This window comes from Ambystoma mexicanum, chromosome 12 (assembly GCF_040938575.1).
Source record: "Ambystoma mexicanum isolate Mex_15411 chromosome 12, UKY_AmexF1_1, whole genome shotgun sequence".
Taxonomy (NCBI): Eukaryota; Metazoa; Chordata; class Amphibia; order Caudata; family Ambystomatidae; genus Ambystoma; species Ambystoma mexicanum.
Genome location: NC_090936.1, coordinates 1,178,509,264 through 1,178,532,468, shown reverse-complemented (window position 1 = coordinate 1,178,532,468; position 23,205 = coordinate 1,178,509,264). Strand labels below are relative to the sequence as shown.

General features: G+C 47.3%; 1 protein-coding gene across 1 annotated transcript in view; it reads left to right on the top strand.

The window, feature by feature from the left end:
- The window catches only part of CCDC38 (coiled-coil domain containing 38), a 1,810,821-nt gene that overhangs the window by 223,393 nt on the left and 1,564,223 nt on the right, over positions 1 to 23,205 (top strand). The window contains exon 2 of the mRNA XM_069629826.1: positions 20,944 to 21,015. Within this exon, the coding sequence (XP_069485927.1) occupies positions 20,944 to 21,015 (72 nt within the window). The remainder of the gene's footprint in view (positions 1 to 20,943; positions 21,016 to 23,205) is intronic.

The following is a 23,205-nucleotide window of genomic DNA, read 5'->3' as shown; positions in this document are numbered from 1 at the left end:
GGTAAAAGTATCCCTAAATATCCGATCCCTTCCCAGTTTCTAGGTAACCATGCATAAGCCTGATCTCCACATACAAAATAGACAGAACCTCCTATATATAATGGCTTCTCTTCTTATTCAAGCACAGCAGTATTCATACATCTAGTAAATATTCCCACTGAGTGGGAACCCTTTTTCCCTAAGCAAAATGGGACAGAATGTGGACTATGATTAATAGTATGGGAGGGAGGCACAGCATCTTTATTTCCAACCGGAGCCATTTTAAAAGTGATTAGGGACTGCTAAGGTCTTGAGAGCCTATCTACTGGACTTGTTGTTACAGTTTTTATTTTGCTTCTGCTTGCAAACACGGAACAACCCAACGGTTCCAATACCAATCTTTCAAATTAATTTATATTTGTTCGATCAAAGTTTCCAGTGACACTATCATTCCATTTTCTGAAAAATAGCGCTCTTAATGATGCATAACAGGCAGTATTAAGCAGCAAAGGATGTACATACCAACCCATTCCTCTTTCCCTGTGCTTGGGTAAATGGGAACAAACCCAACAATTGGACCTTTTCAAGATAGCATGGGTCATATTCATAATCAGCAATAAAGTGTCATTATCATAACCTTTTCTATGTTTCACTTCTTGTGACGGAAGAGTATAAGAGAGCACATGTGCTAGGGTACTCATAGTAGGAGCATTGGTAGCTGACAATAGAGAGTTTAAGGGATACATAGTCTCCAAGTACCAAAACATTGGGATCAGTGTAATCAAAATGCAAAGCAATATCATAATCAAAAGCATGTTATTCTTTCTAAACAAAGTCTTTCTTGGGGCACATTTAATGTCAATCGTTATATCATCAACAGCATTGGTGCAGGCGGGAGCAGGAGCGAATACAGGCATCGTCTATAATGTTTATTTCAGGAAAGGTTTTTCAGCGTCTGTCGGAAAAGTTCTCCACAGCAACACACGTTAGCAGCAAAAGGTCAGGCCACTTCAGGTTAGCCTGCTTGAGATGACAGCAAGCTGATGCTTAACTTCACAGAGCTCCAAAAGGGAAGGAGCAAGTATCAATTTTATAGTGTCGGTACCATTTGCCCCCGCTTGTTCATGCCAGGTTGCAAAGGCCTTCACTTTCAATGGTAGCACCGGGAAACCGCGTGTCAGAGCTCTCAACTGATACAGCTCATGCGCACCTTTTCCCTAGGCCTCCGTTCCCAGCACCATGAGCTTGAAACAAAGGCGAAACAAAAGCTGATGACTTCCGATTTTGTGAACGTAGATTGTACCTTACAGCTCCAGGTACAGTATGATCGGTGAACAATGCACTTGCATCTCCAGATGCAGGATCAGTGATACCTCCTGGGCCCCCATCCTGACGCGTAGTGTGCCTCTGGTGGCCCCCTGGGCCCGGCTCGCTGCTCGCCGGTAACTTTTTCCCTTTGTTTTCTCCCGCCCGCCTCCCCTCCTTGTCTGCCAGCCCACACCCTCCCTGATTGGCCGCCCCCTCTTCCTGGTGCCTGGTGTGCCAGAATCCTGCGCACCGCGCTCTCCATTTCCATCCTGGAGTGAGCGGGTGCTGCAGCTTCTCCAACACGGCTAAGACCCTCCTGGGCCCCCATCCTGACCCGTAGTGTACCTCCAGTGGCCCCCTGGGCCCGGCTCGCTGCTCGCCGGTAACTTTTTCCCTTTGTTTTCTCCCGCCCGCCTCTCCTCCTTGTCTGCCTGCCCACACCCTCCCTGATTGGCCGCCACCTCTTCCTGGTGCCTGGTGTGCCGGAATCCTGCGCACCGCGCTCTCCATTTCCATCCTGGAGTGAGCGGGTGCTGCAGCTTCTCCAACACGGCTAAGACCCTCCTGGGCCCCCATCCTGACCAGTAGTGTGCCTCCGGTGGCCCCCTGGGCCCGGTTCGCTGCTCGCCGGTAACTTTTTCCCTTTGTTTTCTCCCGCCTGCCTCCCCTCCTTGTCTGCCCGCCCACACCCTCCCTGATTGGCCGCCCCCTCTTCCTGGTGCCTGGTGTGCCGGAATCCTGCGCACCGCGCTCTCCATTTCCATCCTGGAGTGAGTGGGTGCTGCAGCTTCTCCAACACGGCTAAGACCCTCCGGGGCCCCCATCCTGACCCGTAGTGTGCCTCCGGTGGCCCCCTGGGCCCGGCTCGCTGCTCGCCGGTAACTTTTTCCCTTTGTTTTCTCCCGCCCGCCTCCCCACCTTGTCTGCCTGCCCACACCCTCCCTGATTGGCCGCCCCCTCTTCCTGGTGCCTGGTGTGCCTGAACCCTGCGCACTCTGCGCTCTAGTCCCCTTCCTCCTTCCCCCTCCTTCCCGAGCCCAATCCCGCCTCCCAACCCTCCCATCGCCCCCTGATTGGTCAACGGGCCAATATCCTGAACCCTCCCAGGGCAGCCCTCTGCCCGGCAGCCCCTGTGGCTAAGGGCCCCAAGGCCAAGGGCGGCTCCCACAATGGCGGCTCCCGAGAGTGTCTGCAGGTGTCAGCAGGGGAAGCCAATGAAGCAACCAGACACCGACAAAACTGTAAATGCTGGCATAGGTGGGGAGTAGAGCAATTACTCTACTCCAAAAAGCTCCCGCCACTCTAACTTACCTTTCAATGGCCTGCAGTATAATGTTAAGCAGTACCATAACCCGAGAGAACCACAAAGATTAGTCTGCGCCAAATCTAGACAGAAATGTGATTGTTAGCATATGCCACACTTAGATGGAATTTCTCAAGTTTAGTCTGCGCCAAATCTAGACATAAATGTGATTGTTAGCATATGCCACACTTAGATGGAATTTCTCAAGTTGAGTCTGCGCCAAATCTAGACAGAAATGTGATTGTTAGCATATGCCACACTTAGATGGAATTGAGTTTAGTCTGCGCCAAATCTAGACAGAAATGTGATTGTTAGCATATGCCACACTTAGATGGAATTGAGTTTAGTCTGCGCCAAATCTAGACAGAAATGTGATTGTTAGCATATGCCACACTTAGATGGAATTTCTTGAGTTTAGTCTGCGCCAAATCTAGACAGAAATGTGATTGTTAGCATATGCCACACTTAGATGGAATTGAGTTTAGTTTGCGCCAAATCTAGACAGAAATGCGATTGTTAGCATATGCCACACTTAGATGGAATTTCTCAAGTTTAGTCTGCGCCAAATCTAGACAGAAATGTGATTGTTAGCATATGCCACACTTAGATGGAATTGAGTTTAGTCTGCGCCAAATCTAGACAGAAATGTGATTGTTAGCAGATGCCACATTTAGATGGAATTGAGTTTAGTCTGCGCCAAATCTAGACAGAAATGTGATTGTTAGCATATGCCACACTTAAATGGAATTTCTCAAGTTGAGTCTGCGCCAAATCTAGACAGAATGTGATTGTTAGCAAATATGATTCTTAGCATACACCGCACATAGAATTCCGAACCTAGCCTGTGTCGCAACTAGATAGAAATGTGACTGTTAGCTTGTGCCACACTAGCACTTAAATATGAACTGTAGCTCGCGTCGCATCGAAATGGAACTGTGACTGTTAGCATGCACCTCACTCGGGACTCTGAACCCTAGCTTGCGTCGCATCTAGACAGAAAGGTGACTGTTAACAGCCTCTCTGTGAAAAGCTGCATTTGAAGTGTACCTCTCTGTGAAAGTTGATTTGGAGTGCACTTAGAAGTGAATTCAGAAGTGTACCCAATAACCTCTCTGTGGAAAGTTGATTTTAGAAATGTGCCCAATAGCCACCCTGTGAAAGTTGAATTCAGAAGTACAATTAGAAAGTGGAATTTAGAAGTACACCCGATAGCTTCTCTGTGAAAGTTAAATCTAAATGTATGCCCAATAGCCTCTCTGTGGAAAGTTGGATTCAGAAGTGCAGTTAGAAGTTGAATTCAGAAGAGTGTGAAAGTTGAATTTAGAAGTACATTTAGAAGTTGCACTTAGAAGCGCTCCCAATAGCCTCTCTGCGAATGCCGAATTTAGAAGGACGCCCAATAGCCACTCTGTGAAAGTTGAATTGAGAAATACATTTAGAAGATGCATTTCAGAAGTATATCCATTAGCCTCCTTGTGAAACTGAATTAAATGTATGCCCAATAGCCTCTCTGTGGAAAGTTGATTTTAGAAATGTGCCCAATAACCTCCCTGTGAAAGTTGAATTCAGAAGTACAATTAGAAAGTTGCATTTAGAAGTACACCCAATAGCTTCTCTGTGAAAGATGAATCTAAATGTATGCCCAATAGCCTCTCTGTGGAAAGTTGAATTCAGAAGTGCAGTTAGATGGTGAATTTTTGAAGAGCATGAAAGTTGAATTTAGAGGTACATTTAGAAGTTGCACCCAGAAATGTGCCCAATAGCCTCCCTGTGAAAGTTGAATTCAGAAGTACAATTAGAAGATGCATTTAGAAGTATACCCAATAGCCTCCCGATGAAACAGAATTAAATGTATGCCCAATAGCCTCCCTGTGGAAAGTTGAATTTAGAAGTGTGGCCAATGGCCTCCCTGTGAAATTTGAATTCTGATGTCCACCCAATAGCCTCCCTGTGAAACTGAATTAAATGTATGCCCAATAGCATCTCTGTGGAAAGTTGAATTCAGAAGTACAATTGGAAAGCTGCATTTAGAAGTGTGCCCAATAGCTTCTCTGTGGAAAGTTGCACTTAGAAGTGTGCCCAAAAGCCTCTCTGTGAAAGCCGAGATTAGAAGTGTGCCCTATAGCCTCTCTGTGAAAAGCTGAACTCAGAAATGTGCCCATTAGCCTCTCTGTGAAAGTTGAATTCAGAAATGTACTCTCTGTGAATTTTAGAAGCATGCCCAATAGCCTCTCTATGAATTAGAAGTCTCCGAAAGGGCATGTAACCCATCATATCTCACAAACACGCTTACTCTCTCCTTACATCACCACTCAACTAGAACACAGAGATACTATGACACCATTCGGTATAACTGTTCTCATATCAACATTCGCCGCTTACTCCACATCATTCTAAGTAATCACTGCTGGTTACACACCCCCCAGCGAGGCGTTCTCCTCAGGCCTAACGCAGCCACATTCGATCTGGATAAATCCGGCCAGAACGAACACATACTCCTGACCTCTCAACCACCATACCCACCGCTAGAAAACAGCTATCACACCGATGCCGCACGAGCTGTACACATACCCGGTGCTCACACGCACCTTTTGACTATCTCTACTCTCTCTACTGATATGAACTTCGGTTCCCAAGGGCGTTCAACCTACCAGCACCTTCAGACCATACCAATGGTATATAAGGCACTATATAAATGCAAAATAACATAACATAACATACAATAAGTGATGATGAGGCAGAATTCGAACAATGTTGAGGCAACACTGGTCTTTCGATTCTCGTTGCAATCTCCCCAGGCCCTTTCTCAGACTCAGAAAGGACTTCTGACAGGGATTCGGCGGTGATATCTTTGTGATCAGGTACAGTTGTCGACATCAGGATCATCAATCACTTTCTCATCAGGCAAAGGAAACGGAACCCTTTTCGTGTGTCTCTTTTCGTGTGTTTTGCGTGGATCCAATGCTTTCGGCCATTCACTAGGACTGCCGTCTGCGTAGCCAGTAGCACCTGGAAAGGTCCTGTCCAGCGCGGTGCAAGTGAAGATTTTCTTTCAATATTCTTTACCAGAATCCAATCGCCCGGCTGCAGACAATGTCCTGGGCTTGTATATCTGACAGGAAGAGCCCCCTGCACCTGCTGATGAATCAAACACAAGTTTTGAGTCAACTGTTTACAGTAATCAATAAGCAATGGATCCCTTAATCGTTTTGGACGTGGCACATTCCAGACATTGGCTGGTCTCCCCATTACAATTTCATATGGGGAGAGGCCATTCCTTGCCTGCACAGCTGTTCGCATGCACAGTGAAGCTAGTGGCAATGCATCGGGCTATTTCAAATTGCTCCCTGCGCATATCTTGCTCAATTTATTTTTCAAGATACCGTTTTGGCGTTCTACCAAAACAGCACTCATCGGGTGTCTGGCCGAATGGAATCACTTATCAATTTGGAGACCTGCGCAAATTTGCAATATCACAGCCGCAATAAAATGCGGTCCATTATCTGACCATATGACACGGGGTAGCCCGAAATCAGGGAAAAAACTCATTTAGCATAGATTTGGCTGTGGACATAGCTGTACAATCTTTCAGGGGATAGGCCTCCACCCATTTGGTAAATGCACAGACCACTACGAGGACCTATTTATAGTTTTGGCAGCTCTCCATTTCTATGAAATCAAAATGGATGACTTCAAATGGCATAGACGATGGACCAAAACTTCCTACTGGTGTCACTGTACCCTTCCCAGTGTTATGTTGCGAACAAGTCATGCAATTCTGAACCAATCTTTCAGCAGTTTTCTGTTACGCACACCTGATATCCCCGGGGGCGTCTGGAAGGCTCTGAGATCTGGAACCCTGGATGCATAGTTGCCCAGTGCTGACTAATGAATATTAGTTATTTGTAGGGTGAGCTATCCGTCCTGCATTTCTTGTGCAGGGGCGCTTGACGTTTGTTGGCGAGCTGCCCGAGTTGCTTCACTGGTGCAGTACACCTTCCTTGGACCCAGGCCTGCTGTCACCCCGAATCTGCTGGTAGGCAGGTAGGTCTGTTAATTGTAAGTCTTTGTTCTGTTTATGGTGGGAATTCGTTAATGTCTTTATCTCCTTTTCAGGTGCAAAGATCTTGATGCTGGCGTACCGGATGGAGTGGCATGTTTCTAGGTAATAGAAAGCGCAAAGCGCAGCACTTTTATTGTCTTTTAAAGCTAACCTTTGTTTTCTTCTTCTCCTCAGAGGCTGCTGTGGTGCTGCGAGTGATGAGAGCGCGATGAAAAACAGGTCCCCGGAATCCGTTAAGGTAAGTACAGCGCTGTGCGGTTGTTTAATATTGAAAGCGAACCTGAATATGTCTCTTTTCCTATGCAGATGTTGCTGTGGTGCTCCGGATGGAAGCGTGGCGTAGCGCGATGGAATTCAGGTAAGACTGATGAAATTCGATGTTTTGGAAGCGCGCGTTCTAATATTGTTTTTCCATTTCTCGTTATTGCAGGTCGCAATGCTCGAACAGCAGCTGTGGTAGCGGTTCGCCGGAAGTCCTTAAGCTAGTACTCACAAGTGAGTGATGTTTCTTCTTCTCTCGGTTTCCACAGATTGCAGCCCAGTTGAGATGCTGAGTGCTGGATGGTGTTTTCTCAGGTAAAACAGAATAATCTTGTTCTTGCTCTTGCAGGATTACAGGAAGATGCTGAAGACCAGGAGCTGGACATGGTGAGCGTCATGCTGCTGGTTGCAGAATAACACAAAGCATGTTCTGCAGTCAAGGTGTGGTTTATATAGCCCAGGTAAAGTAGTACCAGGGAAGGTAGTTCCAGGCCTGCCACACCCAAAACACTAGACTGCATGGCTTGGTTCTTAGAACTAGACTGTGTGGGTGCTTCCATGTTGGATTTAAAGGCCCATGTACATAAATGGGACCTAGTTTGAACAGCCCTTCCTTCCTACATATGAGCCTGGTGCCAAAGGCACCAGGACTGGCTCCAGGAGCCCTTTTGCAGTCGTTTTAAGGCCCTCAGGGTTCTGGTGGGACCCTGCCTTTGGCACAACCTGTGCCCCCTCACAGTGGTCCTGACATTTTCCTGATGTTCATATTTTGCCATACAGACTCCAGGTGCTGAGTCATTTATTTTCGCACATATGTGTGTTGGACTGTGAGCCATAGTAACCATTGCCATTACTTAGGCATTTGGCAACATCCATCGGTTATTTTTTTTATCCACCCAACAACCCTCAGAATCTAATTCTGCTGGACCCTCAGACCATTTTTTTATTTCATCTAGAGTAGCTTCTGCTTGTATCTCTTTAACTGTTTAAATTCCATTCTCTATTATGCAAGACACTCCTTCTATTGTTTCGACATACATTTTTGTGTACAAATCAGTGGCAGTTTGTTTCGCAATTCTGTCTGCAAATGCGTTTCCCTTTCCTACATTACACGTTATTTTTTTATGTGCTTCACATTTCATTATTGCTAATCGCTTGGGAAGCGCACGTGCTGACAACAGTCTCACTATCAAAGTGCAATGTTGGATTTTGGTTCCATGTGACGTCAGGAAACCCCTTTCAGCCCATAATCGACCAAAAGTGTGTACCACCCCAAAGGCATACTGACTTTACACTGCGGTTTGCAGAAATTTCACATGCTGTGGTTAACGCTATATTTCCGCAGCTTGTGCTGAGTTATAAGGGATTCGTTTGCTCTCTATAATAGTTTTCAGTGTCGTGATGGCATAAGCATCAGTTGATGTGCCATCCGGTAATTTAAAACAAGAACCGTCACAAAACAGTTCTCCATCTGGGTCTTTCTGTGGAATATCGGTTAAATCAATTATTCCTTTTGTCTCTTGTTCAGTAACCATTAAGCAATCATGTAAGAATTGTTTTTCACACCCTCTTTCACAGGAGGCATTAACTCGGCCGGATTTAAAGCGCAACATCTCTTAATTTGAATATGTGGTCCAAATAGGACAATTTCATACCTTGTTAGTCTGGCTGATGTGAAATGTTGCGTCTGCGTTCTATTTAAAAGAACGTCTACTGAATGAGATACCATTACGGTTAAAGTGTGACCTAACCCCATTCCCTCTGTTTGTTTTACTGACGCAGCGGCTGCAGCTACAGCTCGCAAGCAACGCGGCAAAGCACATGCAACAGGATCCAAGGTGGAAGAGAAGTAACCGCTTGATCTATTTCTCCCCCTGTGCTCCTGAGTCAAAACAGCCAAAGCACATCCATTATTTGCATGCACAAATAACTTAAAACTCTTGTCGTAATTTGGCGTGCCCAAAACTGGAGCTGAACATAATGCAGATTTGAGCAGGTCAAATGCTTCTGGACATTCCATGTTCCATGACAAAGGTAAGGTAAGATCCTTCCTTGTCAATGCCACTATGGGTTTCACAATCATTGAAAAGTTAGCAATCCACTGCCTACAATATGAAGCCATGCCAATTAAAGCCCTGAGATCTTTCTGCGTGTTTGAAATAGGCATATCAGAGATGCTTTTTATTCTTTCCGGTGTCAATCTTCTTCCCTCTAGCCCAAATAGGCCACCTCCTTACGACAAAACTGGAATTTTTTTTGCGATGCCTTGTGACCATGTTCCGCTAAATGTGTCAACAATGCAACAATGCTTTCTTTACAAATGTCTTCTGAGTCTGCTGCTATAAGCGGGTCATCAATATATTGTAACAACATACACCCTAGCGATAATTCAGGCATGTCTAGTTGTTCTTTCAATGCTCTACTATAAATACTTGGACTTTCAGTGTAGCCTTGTGGAATACGTGTGAATGTAAATGAATGTCCTCCTAGTGTAAAAGCATACAAATATCTACTATCTGGATGCACTGAAATACAAAAAATGCGTTTTTCAAATCAATTACACTAAAATATGATGCAGAGGCTGAAATCATAGTCAAAATTGTCGTCACATCCGGGAATAATGGAAATTGCGGATTAACCACTTTATTCACTCCACGTAAATCAATTACAAAACAATAAGGTATATCATTACCTCCTTTCTTGTAAACCGAAAGAAGCAGACTGTTGCAAATACTACCAGAAGTTTCTTCAATTACATTTCTAGCTATCAAATCTGATACAATGCACTTCAACGTTCATTCTCCCTCAGCCGAAATTTTGTATTGCGGAATACGTGGTAATGTAATTCCTTCTTTCAAAACTATTTTTACTGGTTCTACTTTCAAACAACCAACATCATTCTCACTCACCGCCCATATACAAGCCGGTACTTTACTCAATTCAGTCGGTAATGGCATGGATACAAATGGTGATACACAAGTCTTTTGTGGCGAGAATGTCAAATATACCCCATCAGGAGGACAATAAATGACTGCATTCAATTTTTTCAACAAATTTAATCCCAACAAATTTTCACCGCAATTTTTCGTCAAAAGAAATGGGCAAGACTCTGTAAATGGGCCTAGTGTGATAGATACTGGTTGTGAAACTGGACTAATTACTGGCGTACCTGAGAACCCTACTGAGACATTTCTATGCACTGACAGTGGTATTTCTGGAACTTGCTGATGGACAATCGAACATTTTTGTGCACCAGTGTCCACAAAAAAAATGTGCTCCCTATTCCCAACCTTCATTTATACGTAGGGCCCTTTCTGGTCAACGGGAATAGGTACTGTTTCCAACCCCTGTTTTGGGCTGTCCTATTAGAACATCGTCAGATGTAAAATCGCCAGAGTAATGTGCATTGGACTGATTATCAAAAATATTTCCACCATTCGTGTTGTTTCGTTGTTGATTCTGATTACCCTGATAATCCTGAAATTGTTGCTTTGTTTGATTTCTATTCTGCCCTAGTATTCCTGGACGACCTCTTTTCTGTTTTCTCGGAATAGTCCCATTTCTATTCTGTATATGCGGGCACTGTGCTCGCCAATGGCCTTCTTGTCTACAATAGGCACATTGATTAATACCTATTGGACCCCCTTGCATGTTGGACGTTAATGCAAATTGGACTCTATACGGTGCATTCCCACCACCTCTATGATTGTTCGCTACCTGCTGTAACAACACTCTTGTTTTCAAATCTCCTTTATCCCTTATTTCCTTATCCTTTTCTGAATTTACTCTGTTCTCATAATATTGGGCCATCTGTAATACTTCACTTTGTGATTTCGCTTGCCATGCACTTTCAGATGTCAGTATTAAAGTCTGAATTTTCGGTAACAACCCTCGCACAAACTTATCAACAAACAATCTCTTCCCAGGTGCGGTACTTAGATCTTGACCACTAAAATCTGCAAATCTTCAAACCGATTAAAATAATCAGTCGCTCCTTCCAATTTGCCTTGTAAGCAAGCAGTCAATTTATCCCAAACTTTTCTTTTTTCAGGTACTAAAGTTTTTAATTTCTCTACTATTTCTCTACTATTCGCGATTGCGGTGGCTTTTCTCCAGCCTTTCTCTCACTGTCAATTGTAATCAAATTCTCCCATGCATCGCCTAACATCGGCGCATCATTTATATTTCTAACCTGCTTCCATATATCTACAGGAAGAATCACAGGAAACAATAAATCAATGTCACTCAGTGTAAAAACACATGAATTTAAAACAGATTCAATTTCCTTATCGAATCCTGCCGGATTTTTCCTAATGTCAGGGACTGTCTGCTTTATAGTATTTACTTCTTGCCTAGAAAAAGGGACATGTACAAACTGTGCGATATAATGAGCTTCTATCATTTGCACTGGAATCGCTCCATCGGCAGCAACCTCTACTTTCGGAACAAACGTGGGAGGCACCTCCCTCATGGGTAATTGCAAACTAGGGGATTCTACATTTGTTTGTCTAGATCAAGATAAAAAGCAGTTGTTCCAGTTTCAGGTAAAAATTCTCTTTTATAAATCGTCATTAAATCAGCGGGCCAACACATCTTATTTTTCATACATTCATCCTGTAAATACTCCACCATAACTTGTAACACCTTTCTCTGCATTTCTGGTGTATACTGACTAAATGTATCATGCACTTCAATCGGGGAAATGACAGCATCTGTAATCCATGTAAGCGCATCTTGCATACAAATTCGCATCTCTTCAGTAACAGGTTTCGACGGCGGTAAAAACCGTTTCTGAACGTATGACATATGCGGTTCATCTTTGTACATTATTTCTTTTAGCAATCGATCAAGTTCTCGCTTAAACACAAATATTCGCCCTACGTGTTCTTGTACTTTCACCGCATTATCTCGCTAATTTGAAAGAACTACCAAATCTCGCAACTCTTGCAGTTCCACTGTATCAGTCAGATCACTCCATATTTTAACAAGATAATTCCCCATACATTCTAACAATACCTGTTGTTCACCAAGGCCGCTATGATCAGATATGGAACTTTGCACAGCCGCTTCATTGTCATCATCAATATACGTTTCGGCCTACTCTTTCAGTTCTTCTTTCCTTCTCTTGCTAATCATACTACGAGTTTGTCTTATACTTCCTTGTTCAGGCCCCATTGCTGTAGAACTGCCTGCTAAAGCGGATAACTCATGCTCTGAAGGCGGTGGAGGAAATGATGTCACAGGCACAGTGGGAGAGGAAATGCTTACTGCAGGTGCGTATGGAATCACGAGAATAGGAGGTACATAAGGAGGAGGTGCATCTGGGTCAGTACTTTGATGTTCACTTCTTTGCTAATTTAATATTTTGTTTATTAGTTCATCTGATGTATGCAAATCTTGTGAAGGATATATTTTCTGTATATCTAATTGGAAGGCCCTATCCTTGTTCCTAATGGCTTCTGTCTGCTGATGCTGATCATGCTCTAGCGCTTTCTCTGCATTCATTTTATGTCTACGTGCGTCTTTCTCCCTACTTTTCAAATGGAGATTAGCTTCTTTCCTCCAGTCTCTTACAACGTCGAACGCTGCAGGTCTGGCCTTTTTTCTTAGCAATACTGATTCTAAGTGTTCTATACGTGCTAATTCAAAGCTCCCATTATTAGGCTACTGAAGGTCTGATACATGTCTGGTCTGCCTATGCCAAACTGCATTGAACACTATTGCCCCTATTCCAAACTTTATGTACATCTCATGTGCCGGCAATCCTTCGGGTGGCGCGACCTGGCCAGTTTTCAAAGATTGTCTACCGCAGTGAAAAAAACTCACTAAACAGGAAGACAATTGCATTTGTACTTGCAAGTGCAACACTTGATCAATATCAGGACGTTTAAGAATCGGGGCACGACTCACCTGATCAACCAATTCGTCACTCAGGATGCAATTCGTCCGTATACAGACGCAAACAAGAATCGTCGCGATTGCGTGTCTGGCTCAATTTGCCTAGTTTTTTCAGGACCCTCGCCTTGATGCTCTCTGGGTGCTGCTCGTCGATCAGGGATCGGCTGTGTACAGATCTGTGGAGGAGTCTCATCACATCAACAGGGGCGACCCGAACACCTTCAGATCCCAGTCCGACGGCTTAGTCCTCGGCTCGTTTTTTCCTTTTGCCTTCCTTCAACTTCAACGTATGCGATGGAGCATTAATGGGAGGGTCCCTATTCAGGCGCCATATTTGCTAGACCATAAAGACCGCATGTGGAAACTAAGGCACAATAACCATATACTCCAAATGACACGTCAGTCGTGAGGTTCGTTTTCCAAACAAGTCTGGTTTTATTCAGAGTTTCTCAGTCGTCCGACTGGGTCTCAACGCCTCACGACGTGTGTTCCCAGACCCCGTGAGATGCGAGAGAGTGCGAACAGCGCTCAAGCAGCAATATATATACATCATACATCATCCTTTATAAAGCAATTCGACCCGCCCTCATACATGTCGTACAGGCTAGGGTTCAGTGATTGACAATTATGACACGTTATGACAAGTCTTCATTCAGTCTAAACATAGTTATTCTAGCAAAGGCAGCAAAGACAGCTTTCTGTTATGAGGAACATGGAGCTCTGGCTCAGTAAGGATATCTTGTTCTTAGCAGAGAAACATTCCATACTATGTTATATGTTTGTTACAGCTCATGAGCTAAGGGTCACATAGTTCTGAAGCAGAAAATACCATCCTCCGTGAAGGAGCACTGCTAGGAGAATATAATTCATGCTTAACAGTGCTTGCAAGACAAACTGGCACCTGGATTACTGATTAGACGTGGCTTCTGTTCGACTTCAAGGACTTAGTGAAAGGGAAAAACAATGTATTTCTGCACAGTTCAACATTCCTGTCTGCGTTAGCATTTCAGAGTTCAAGCCGTGCCCTTGCACCGTGTGCGGATCTAAAGCATAGAATATATTTGCACGCGTTAACAAAGAAAAAAAGAAAATGGCAGGCATTTCACAAAATGGACTCCCTTTGGTTACATTCATGTTTCTCGGGTTGTGATGTTTGTCACATGATGCGATTCGCTTCTGGCCAACATATTATATGTATCTTTCGGCTATGGGATTACTTTTCTGGTCTAACACAGGTGGAGCCCTTCTTACATTTCCATGGCCCAATGTCTGGGGAGCCAGCGCACACAGGAGTCCAGAGATACAAGGGGAGACCCTAGGGACAGCGTTGCGGGAGAGGTGAAGTTAAGTTAATGCAGAGGGTCAGGGCTGAGGGCAGATAATGGTGCGTATGTACGGGTTTGAGCCCCATCAAATGAAATCTGGGGGAAGCAGCATGGAACACAGGCTTAAATCAGTAGATAATGACTGATAGGCTGCCTCATATTCCATTTGAGATCATATTTTCAGTCACAAAATGTTAAAAAGTGTTTGTGTTTAGAATACGACACATAGCAAAGTATATATCTATTTAATAATAGTATATATCTAATTAATTTAATATACGATAGTGTAATATTTAAATTAATTTCTTTGTCTGTGTCTTGATAGGTTTGTTCATAAAATAGCATACTCCTATGTCCCGTCCCCTTTCCTCCATACTTATGGGACATCTCTCCGTCCTGTGGGATGGGACAGGAGCACTTTGTAAAAAGCATAAACATTTTTCCAAAAATGTGTCCTTCCTCTCTTTCCTGCGCGGGGCCCGGCACGCGGCCGTAACCCCGCCCACCTTGGCTCTGCCCCGCGCATCGCCCATCAGTCCTTTTCTCTGCTCGATCGGGGCCAGACGCACTTGCATCCTCAGAAGATTTTCTTCCCTTTTTGCCTCTCTGGCTCTCGCTAGCGTTCGTTTACTAGTTTGTCTATGTCTTTCAAGTTAGACTTTCCAGATTGTTCATTGTGTCACCGTCGCTTCGCAAGGGCGGATCCCCATCCTCTTTGTTTAGAGTGTTTGGGTCCGGAACACCGTTGGGATTCTTGTTTTTACTGTGACTCCCTTTCGGTCCGGGCACTTCAACGTCGGTTGGAGCGGTGGGAGAAGGTGTTCCAACAAACTCCTCCTTCGCATTTTCAGGCGTTCATCGACGAGAAGAAGAAACGCCCGGTAAGTTCTTTACTTTCAGAGCACCCCGGCCGGGGGATACCTTCCCGGGTTCCTCTCGGTCCGGGAGGGGCGTTGATCGCTCTGTCACCGGGGTTCGCCCTGAGGTGCCCATTGGGCCTAATAATTCTACCAAAGTTTTCTCCGAAGGTCTGCGTAAGGGGCCTGTGAATACCGGAGTACGCTCCGAGGCCCCTCCTGTGGGGGCTGTTGTAGACCCAGTTCTAGTGAATCGTGGGGTACCGGAGCTCGCTCTGAGGCCTCTCTGTCGGCTTCCCTCAAAAACAAGACTGGGGTGCGCCCCAAGGCTTTGGCTGGGCTTGTTGTTACCCAACGGATGTTCAAGGCCCGCGCAGATAAGGCTGTTACCGGGCCTGGGTCCGAGGTCCCTCGTTCAGAGGCTAAAGCTACCAACAGTTCTGAGAGGCCGGACAAGGCCTTGTCGGTGAAAGCCATTGCTCACCGTTCCCGCTCTTGTGGTGACACCAGATCTGTTGAGGGGACAAAGAAGCAAAGTTCTTCTTTTACCGGCAGTGCCGAGGTCCTTCTTTCGAAGGCTCAGTTGGCGGTTGGTATGTCACAAAAACATTCCAGGCCTCATAGCACCGGCTCTGCCGAGGTTTCTTATGTTAAGGCTAAGATTAAGACCCCTGATCCATCGACGGGGACCCCTGCCTCACTTCCTCACATGCCGCAGTTCCCTTCAGATGAGGACAAAATGGCGCCCGTTCCCGCCACGACCGCAGCGCCCATTGTAGGTGCTACCCCTACAACTACGCCATCGGCTTCTGGTAGTGTAGGGCTTGGTCCCTTGGGTGAACCTAAAGTACCTTGTGTGCCTCCTTACCGGCCGGTTTATGATTGGAACGCCCGGGTGCCTCTTCCGCACAATGTTTTGTTGCCCGCGAGGGCGGCACCTTTGATTTATGTGGATACGTCGGTGGAGGGGCCTGTGTGGCACCCTTTGCCATTACGTCCCTGGATTTGTCCACCTCATGAGAAGCCTCCTCAGGTTCCGAAACAGTCTCCGGAGGACGCCTTTTTCGGTAAATTTGAGGCACTTATGCGCACTGACCCCATGAGGGAATATTTCAAAGGACTTTTCAAGGAGATATGTCCACCTGCGCCTCCGGATCCCATCCGGTGGTTCCGCCGGCGTCTCCCTTGCCCGTGGTGCCTCCCCCGGCTCTTCCGCCTTTGTCTCCATTGTCTCCAGTGGACAAGGCAGTGCCTGACACGGCTCAGCAGGATGCTGACCTGTCAGATGATCCTCAAGGTGATCAGGACAACGAGGACCTTCCCCACTCTATCAGAGCCTTTCATGACCGGGTACTGGACATGATGAGTTTCTTAGATCTTCCGGTGCCCGAGGCACCCGCTCCGCAGGAGGGCGTGCTTTCTGGGGCGTTCACCCTGTCTCCCTTGGAGCGTACTGGCCTGTTCCTGCAGAAGGACGTTCTGGCCGAGGTCCGAAGAGTCTGGGAAAAGCCACACTCGGGACTTTTTGTCAATAAGAAGATTGACGCGAGGAACAGGCTACATTCCACAGAAGAGGTGGCCCTGTTGTCTTGTCCGCCTCCCTCCTCCACAGTGGTGGCTGCGGCTATGTTGCAATCCAGACCTGCAGCATCCTGTTCCACGACGGCTACTCAGGTATTGGGTAAGGAGGACAAGCTCCTTGACTCCCTAGGGAGGAAAATCTTTGCCAACTCAGCTTTGCAGCTCAGGCAGGCAAATGCTGAGTTGATATTGGCGGGAGCTAACATGCGGATGTGGAAAGGTCTGTCAGAGTTTGAGGAGCACATCCCGATCGAGAAGTTGGAAGATTTCAAAGGAGGCCTTTCCGACGCCAGGGTCTTGGCTCAAGATCTCCTGGAGGCTGCGGCTCATCACGTAGACACCTCGGCTCAGGGTCTGATGCTGGGGGTTGATACCTCACAGCAGGCGTGGCTGCATGCCACTACATTTTCTAAGGAAGTGCAAGACAAGGTGTTGGACCTTCCATTCGATGGTAAGGAGCTTTTTCATCCTACTACAGATGTAGAGCTCACCAAGACCAAGGATGGCACTCAGACAGCTAAATCATTGTCTGTTCTGGTCAAAGCTCCTTTCAAATCCCATAGACCGTTGTCTCAAAGTCGACCCCCCTCTGGCTTTAGGGGCTTCCTCGACCATAAATCTCGCAGAGTGGATACCCCTGCGTGGAATAACCGCCGTAGGCAACAATGGACGCAGTTTTTCTCCCGCTCTTCAGCCTCCTCCTCAGGTTCAGGTGGCACCGCCACCGATAAGCCTGCTAAATGAGGGTTTTCCGCGCTCACACGAGACCCCGGTGGGAGGACGTATTGCGTCTCATTGAGAGGCGTGGCAGACCATCACAGAAGACAGATGGGTCTTGTCAGTCGCTCGAGCGGGCTTCCGCTTACCTTTACCCCTTACCCCACCCCGCAACCCTCCTTTTCAGCTGTCGGGCTCGCCCTCCCTCAAAGCCGAGGTTCAGAAACTTCTGGACCTCAGAGCTGTGGAACCCGTTCCCCTCGGGGAGCGAGGGTAGGGCTTCTACTCCCGGCTGTTTACGGTGCCCAAACCCAACCAGGCTGGCCTGCGCACCATCCTAGACCTTTCCCAGTTCAATCTTTTCCTACCCCAAGAGAAATTCAAGATGATTACGCCCAGCCAGATACGCTCCTCCTGGGCGACTGGCTCAGCGTTGTGGACCTTCAGGACGTGTACATGCATATCCTGATTTGGAACCCACACAGGAGATATCTCTGTTTCGAAGGGATTGTGTCCTCCGAGGAATTCCTTATCTTGATATATTACTTCCAGCTTAATGGCCTCGGAAAATGTTTTCAGTAGAGGGCGCTGCGCGTCAATGTCCCTCGAGTTGGTGTTCCTCGACAGCCTCTGTATCGGCACCCACATCATCATGCGTATAAATAGACTCGCGCAGCGTCCGTTGCTCAGTTCTGTTTTTCCACGCTTCGTGGGCCTCGGACTCGTGCTTTTTGGGAGAGGAGCACTTCCAGTTTCGAGTGCTTCCTTTTGGCCTCAGCTCAGCGCCGCGTGTCTTTACGAAGATGATGTTGGTGATTGCGGCCTATCTTCGTCTCCATGGTATCCATGTGTATCCGTATTTGGACGACTGGCTCTTACGCAGCCCTTGTCCGCTAGCAGCAGCGGGCAATCTCCAGTCTCTCCTTCAGCTCCTGTTCCATCTTGGGCTGTCGGTGAACTGGCGGAAATCTTCCATGATGGTCTCGCAGGACCTGATTTTCCTGGGTTTTTGCTGGAACACGATCGACTGCAGAGTGTACCTGACCGGGGACAGAATGGCGGATCTGTTAGCCACGTGTCAGATGTTTGTGCAGTTGGAGAGCATGTCGGCCTGGTGTTTCCAGAGGCTTCTGGGCCTCATGGCCTCGTGCGTGCTGGCTCTTCCTCTTGCTCGTCTCAAGATGAGACGGACCCAGATGGCTCTTCGGAGTTCCTGGCATCATGCTGTGGACCCGGATTCCAAGCGGATAATGATTTCGGATTCCATGAGAGTGTACCTGGACTGGTGGGCATGGGGTTTAAGGACCCAGCCCCCATGGTGATGATCACGACTGACTCCTCCCTTCTGGGGTGGGGTGCGACGTTAGATCTTCTTCAGGTCTTGGACCTCTGTTCGCCTCAGTACAAGCTCCTGTACATAAATCTTTTGGAGCTTCTGGCGATCTTTCTGGCGCTCAAGGCGTTCAGACCGCTCATTGCCAACAAGGTGGTCCGCATACGCACGGACAATGTGGTGTCAATGTATTACATTAACAAACAAGGGGGAACGAAGCCTCCCCCCCTCGTGGACCTGTCTATCCAGATATGGGAGTGGGCCGTGCTTCATGGTGTCTGGCTGCTTGCAGTACACATCCCGGGCCAGCTGAATGTCACAGCGGATGCCCTCAGCCGGCGGACAGTGGTCAGCTACGAGTGGGAGTTGAAGGCAGAGGTCCTCTCATGGATTTTCTCGCGTTGGGGCACACCGGAGGTGGAGCTCTTCGCTACGGCGGTAAACAAGAATCTTCCTCAGTGTGCCTCCAGAGGGGGGCTGGGAGCCTCCTCTCTGGGGGATGCTCTCGAGATTCCATGGCACAACATGAGAGCTTACGCCTTCCCGCCTCTGCCTCTAGTTCTTCTGCTCATAGCTCCGTGGTGGCCGGCCAGGTTTTGGTTCTCAGAACTTCAACACCTGTCGGTGTATCCGCCGATCAGGTTACCAGTAACTCCCAATCTTCTTCACCAAGGGGAACAGCAGATGTGGCACCCCTCCCCACAATCGCTCAGCTTGGCGGCATTGGTGCCTGAGTTCAAGTCTTTAGAGCATCTGAATTTGTCTATGGATAACATGCGCATTATCCAGGCATTATACAGGGAGCCAGGAAACCCTCGACCAGATCTCAGTACAAGAGTAAATAGCTCAGGTTCTGTCATTGGTGTTTGGAGAAGAAGTTGGATCCAAGGGTGGCCACGATTGACACGGTGCTGGCCTTCGTGTCCTCCCTAGCAGAGTCAGGGGTTCATGTTCTGTCATGCAGAACTAACCTTTCAGCGGTTTCTGCTTATCTTTCTACAGACCAGTGCTCTTATTCTCTGAGTAACCCAGTGGTTAAGAGGCATTTTGCAGGGTTGACACGCCTCTACCCTCCGGTTCGTAGTCCGCACCCGCCGTGGGACCTAAATGTAGCCCTGACGGCGTTGTGCCATAAACCCTTTGAACCAATGGCTACGGTGGACCTCAAGTACTTGTCTTGGAAAGTGTACTTTTTGGTCGCCGTTACGTCAGCAAGGAGAGTGAGTGAGCTCCAGGCATTGTCGGTGGAGCATCCTTTCTTGGCCTTTCACAAGGACATGGTAGTCCTTCGGACAAATCCGGCCTTTCTACCGAAGGTAGTGACCGAATTCCATCTGAATAAGTCGATCTCCCTACCGGTCTTTTTTCCGAACCCTGCCTCTGAGGCTGAGAGGGTTCTACACTGTCTTGATGTCCGAAGAGCTCTTAAGTTCTACCTGGACAGGACTTCCAAGCTTAGGAGTTTTTCTCAACTTTTTGAGACCTTCGGTAACCCTCAGGGCAGGCAGGCTTCTAAGGCAACTATTTCTAGGCGGATCGCCGCCTGCATCACAGAGTCTTTCACCGTCCAAGGGCTGAAACCTCCTAAGGGTATTCATGCACACCTGGTGCGGGGTAAGGCAGCCGCGGTTGCTTTTCAGAAATATGTTCCCTGGGAGTCCATTGCTAGCTACTTGGGCCTCCCCATCTGCTTTCTGTAAGGATTATTGTCTCGACATGAGCTCAAGAGCTGATGCTCAGTTGTTCAGGCTGTACTGAAGAACCTGTGTCAGTAAGGGGTATTTCCATCCACCCATAGTTCCTGTAAGGAATGCTTGGGAATCTCCCATAAGTATGGAGGAAAGGGGACGGGACGTAGGAGTATTACCAGGTTACTCAACGTAGTGACCACCTTACTCTTAGTCCTTAGTCCCCTTTCCTCCATCCGCCCGCCGTCACCTCGAATATGGTTCCTCTGTTATTGCTAATGGGTCTTTGACCCGGCGATAGAAAAGAACTGATGGGCGATGCGCGGGGCGGAGCCAAGGTAGGCGGGGTTACGACCGCGTGCCGGGCCCCGCGCAAGAACGAGAGGAAGGACACATTTTTGGAAATATTTTGATGCTTTTTACAAAGTGCTCCGGTCCCGTCCCACAGGACGGAGAGATGTCCCATAAGTATGGAGGAAAGGGGACTATGGACTAGGAGTAAGGTGGTCACTACGGTGAGTAACCTGGTAATTATAATACATGGATTGTGTGTACAGTAAAATACCAGATGCAAGGAGTTAGGGAAAATGTATAAGAATTTCTAACATGTTTCTCTTTTCTTTCATATAGGTGCTGCTGAAACGAGTGCTCCTATTGAGGCACCCCCTATTCCATCTCCTGAAGAACCTAAAGTGGAAACAGGTAGAAAAATGCAGACACTAATCACTTTGTTGTAAACAAAAACATATCTTGTGTTGCATTTGTATAGCACCTCCTGCCATAGTTAATGGCGTCAAAGCGCTTTGCCTGTCAGAGAGGCCAAGGAAGAGTATGATAGAATATTCAATAGTTGTAGGGAGAAGCAAAGTCGGATTGATAGTTGGGATGAGGGCGAGGGATAGATAAGATGCACACAGGGCTTTAAGTGGGGCAGGGCTAGCTTGGGCCGAGCCATGGCAGTCTCCCAAAGCTCTGGTCGAGCCGGGCCTTGCTGGGGCTCCCTCTCTACCAGCAACGGAATACACTTTTTTGTTTTTTTTGCCACAGACTGGGGATTCGAACCCTAGCCATGCCGCTATCAAGCCAGTGCCACTGTGCTATTTCACAGTTGCTGGAATCTCTTTTGTTTGTGTTGTATTTAGCATGCTTAGGCCATGGAACTGACATGAGGCCTACCCCCGGGCATCCGGACCAGGCCCATCAGTCCCGGGAGCAGTCATCCAGATGCTTAGAAAAAGCCCAGCAGCCCCGGCTAGTGGCTATCTGTGTACAGTCCTGGCACCCTAGGCACCAGGCTCATAGAAGGGGTCAGTCCTGGCGCCATAGGCGCCAGGCTCATATTCTTACACTTACCTCATGCAGACCATGCTGCTGAGAATCCAACCCAACGTGAAGCCTGAAGGGCACTACTTTACTTCAGGGACTATTTTCTTACTTGGGTGTGGCCTTGGGGGAACTTCTTACCTGGGACTACTTTGAAGGCTATTTAAACCACGCCCAAAGAGCAGCACACACTTTGCGTTATTCTGCATCCAGAAGCGTAACGCTCACCGTGCCTGAAAGTCAGCATCCAGCCTTCTGCCACGCCCACCTCGAGTCTGGAGCTCCTAGAGAATAGGGGAAGAAGGAGGAAAGGTTAGAACAAGAACATTACTTCTATTCCTCACCAGATTCCGGATCCATTGCGCCTTCAAACTAGGAAAGAGACGTTAATTTGATACACGTCGCATAGCCCGCTGTAGCGCCGCGCTATTCTCACCAGCCTTCGCAGCACCTCCACGATCTGCTGCAGTCTCCATCACATCTTCGCCGAACTCCGGCACCTAAGGGGGACAAAACAACAGCAAGGTGAGCCGAGAGAATAAACAAAGGCAATCTCTGTTACCACCATAGACTTACCTGATTTTACCGCCGGAGGCATTTTTCATCTCCACGGTCCAGCGCAGTCTCCATCTCATCTTCGCCGAACTCCGGCACCTAAAGGGGAACACAAGAACAGCAAAGTGAACCGAGAGAATAAACAAAGACAATCTCTTTTACCACCATAGACTTACCTGATTTTACCGCCTGAGGCAATATTCATCAAGACGTCATAATTGCTCATGCCACACCTGTAAAAGGAAGGAAAGCAACAGATTAAACACAGGTATCATTTACTGTTAAGACGGATTTCTGAACTCTGTCCTGGTGGCGCAGAAGTTCAGAAGGCCAACCTAATTACTTGGAACAGGGTAACCTCTGGACAAGCCAGACCAATCAAGGTAGCGATCGCGGCGGTCAAGACTAGGTCTCAAGAGGGGTGAGGGTGACTGAAAGCCCGCAATGAGCACACAAAGCAAGAGCGCTTACAAACTACTCCAAACAGTTTTTATATCAAAAATAGATACACATTTATTTTAAGGCCTTTAAAATAATGACCGTAGCGAGAAAATCACAATATCACAATATTAAACCAACCCATACCATATCAACACAATATATATACAAATACACAGTCGCAAGCGTTTAAAGCACGAAATATGTAGTCCACCTGAAAGGAAAGGAAAACAGGCAGTGCGATAACGCTTTAGACTCAGTTCGCCTTCAGAGGCACCTAACTAGATGGAAGTCCGAGCCCTGCGAAGAGTGGAGCCTTGTGCTCAAAGTACCTGCCACGCCGGTGCCAACGGGCAAAAGGGGAAGCTCTTCGGAGGAAGTCAGGCAGTTCGGGTTAGTGCACAGCAGAAGGAGAACAGGTTCCGCAACTCAAGCGCAGCCTCCACAGCGGCAGAAGCAGAGCGCGAGTACGGCCAAAAGGGTGCTGTTTTTACACAGCAGGGAAAAGCAATGGGATACTGCAGGAGGGCGACCAGATCCTAGCTAAACTACTCACCGGTCCCCGAAGCAAGCAGA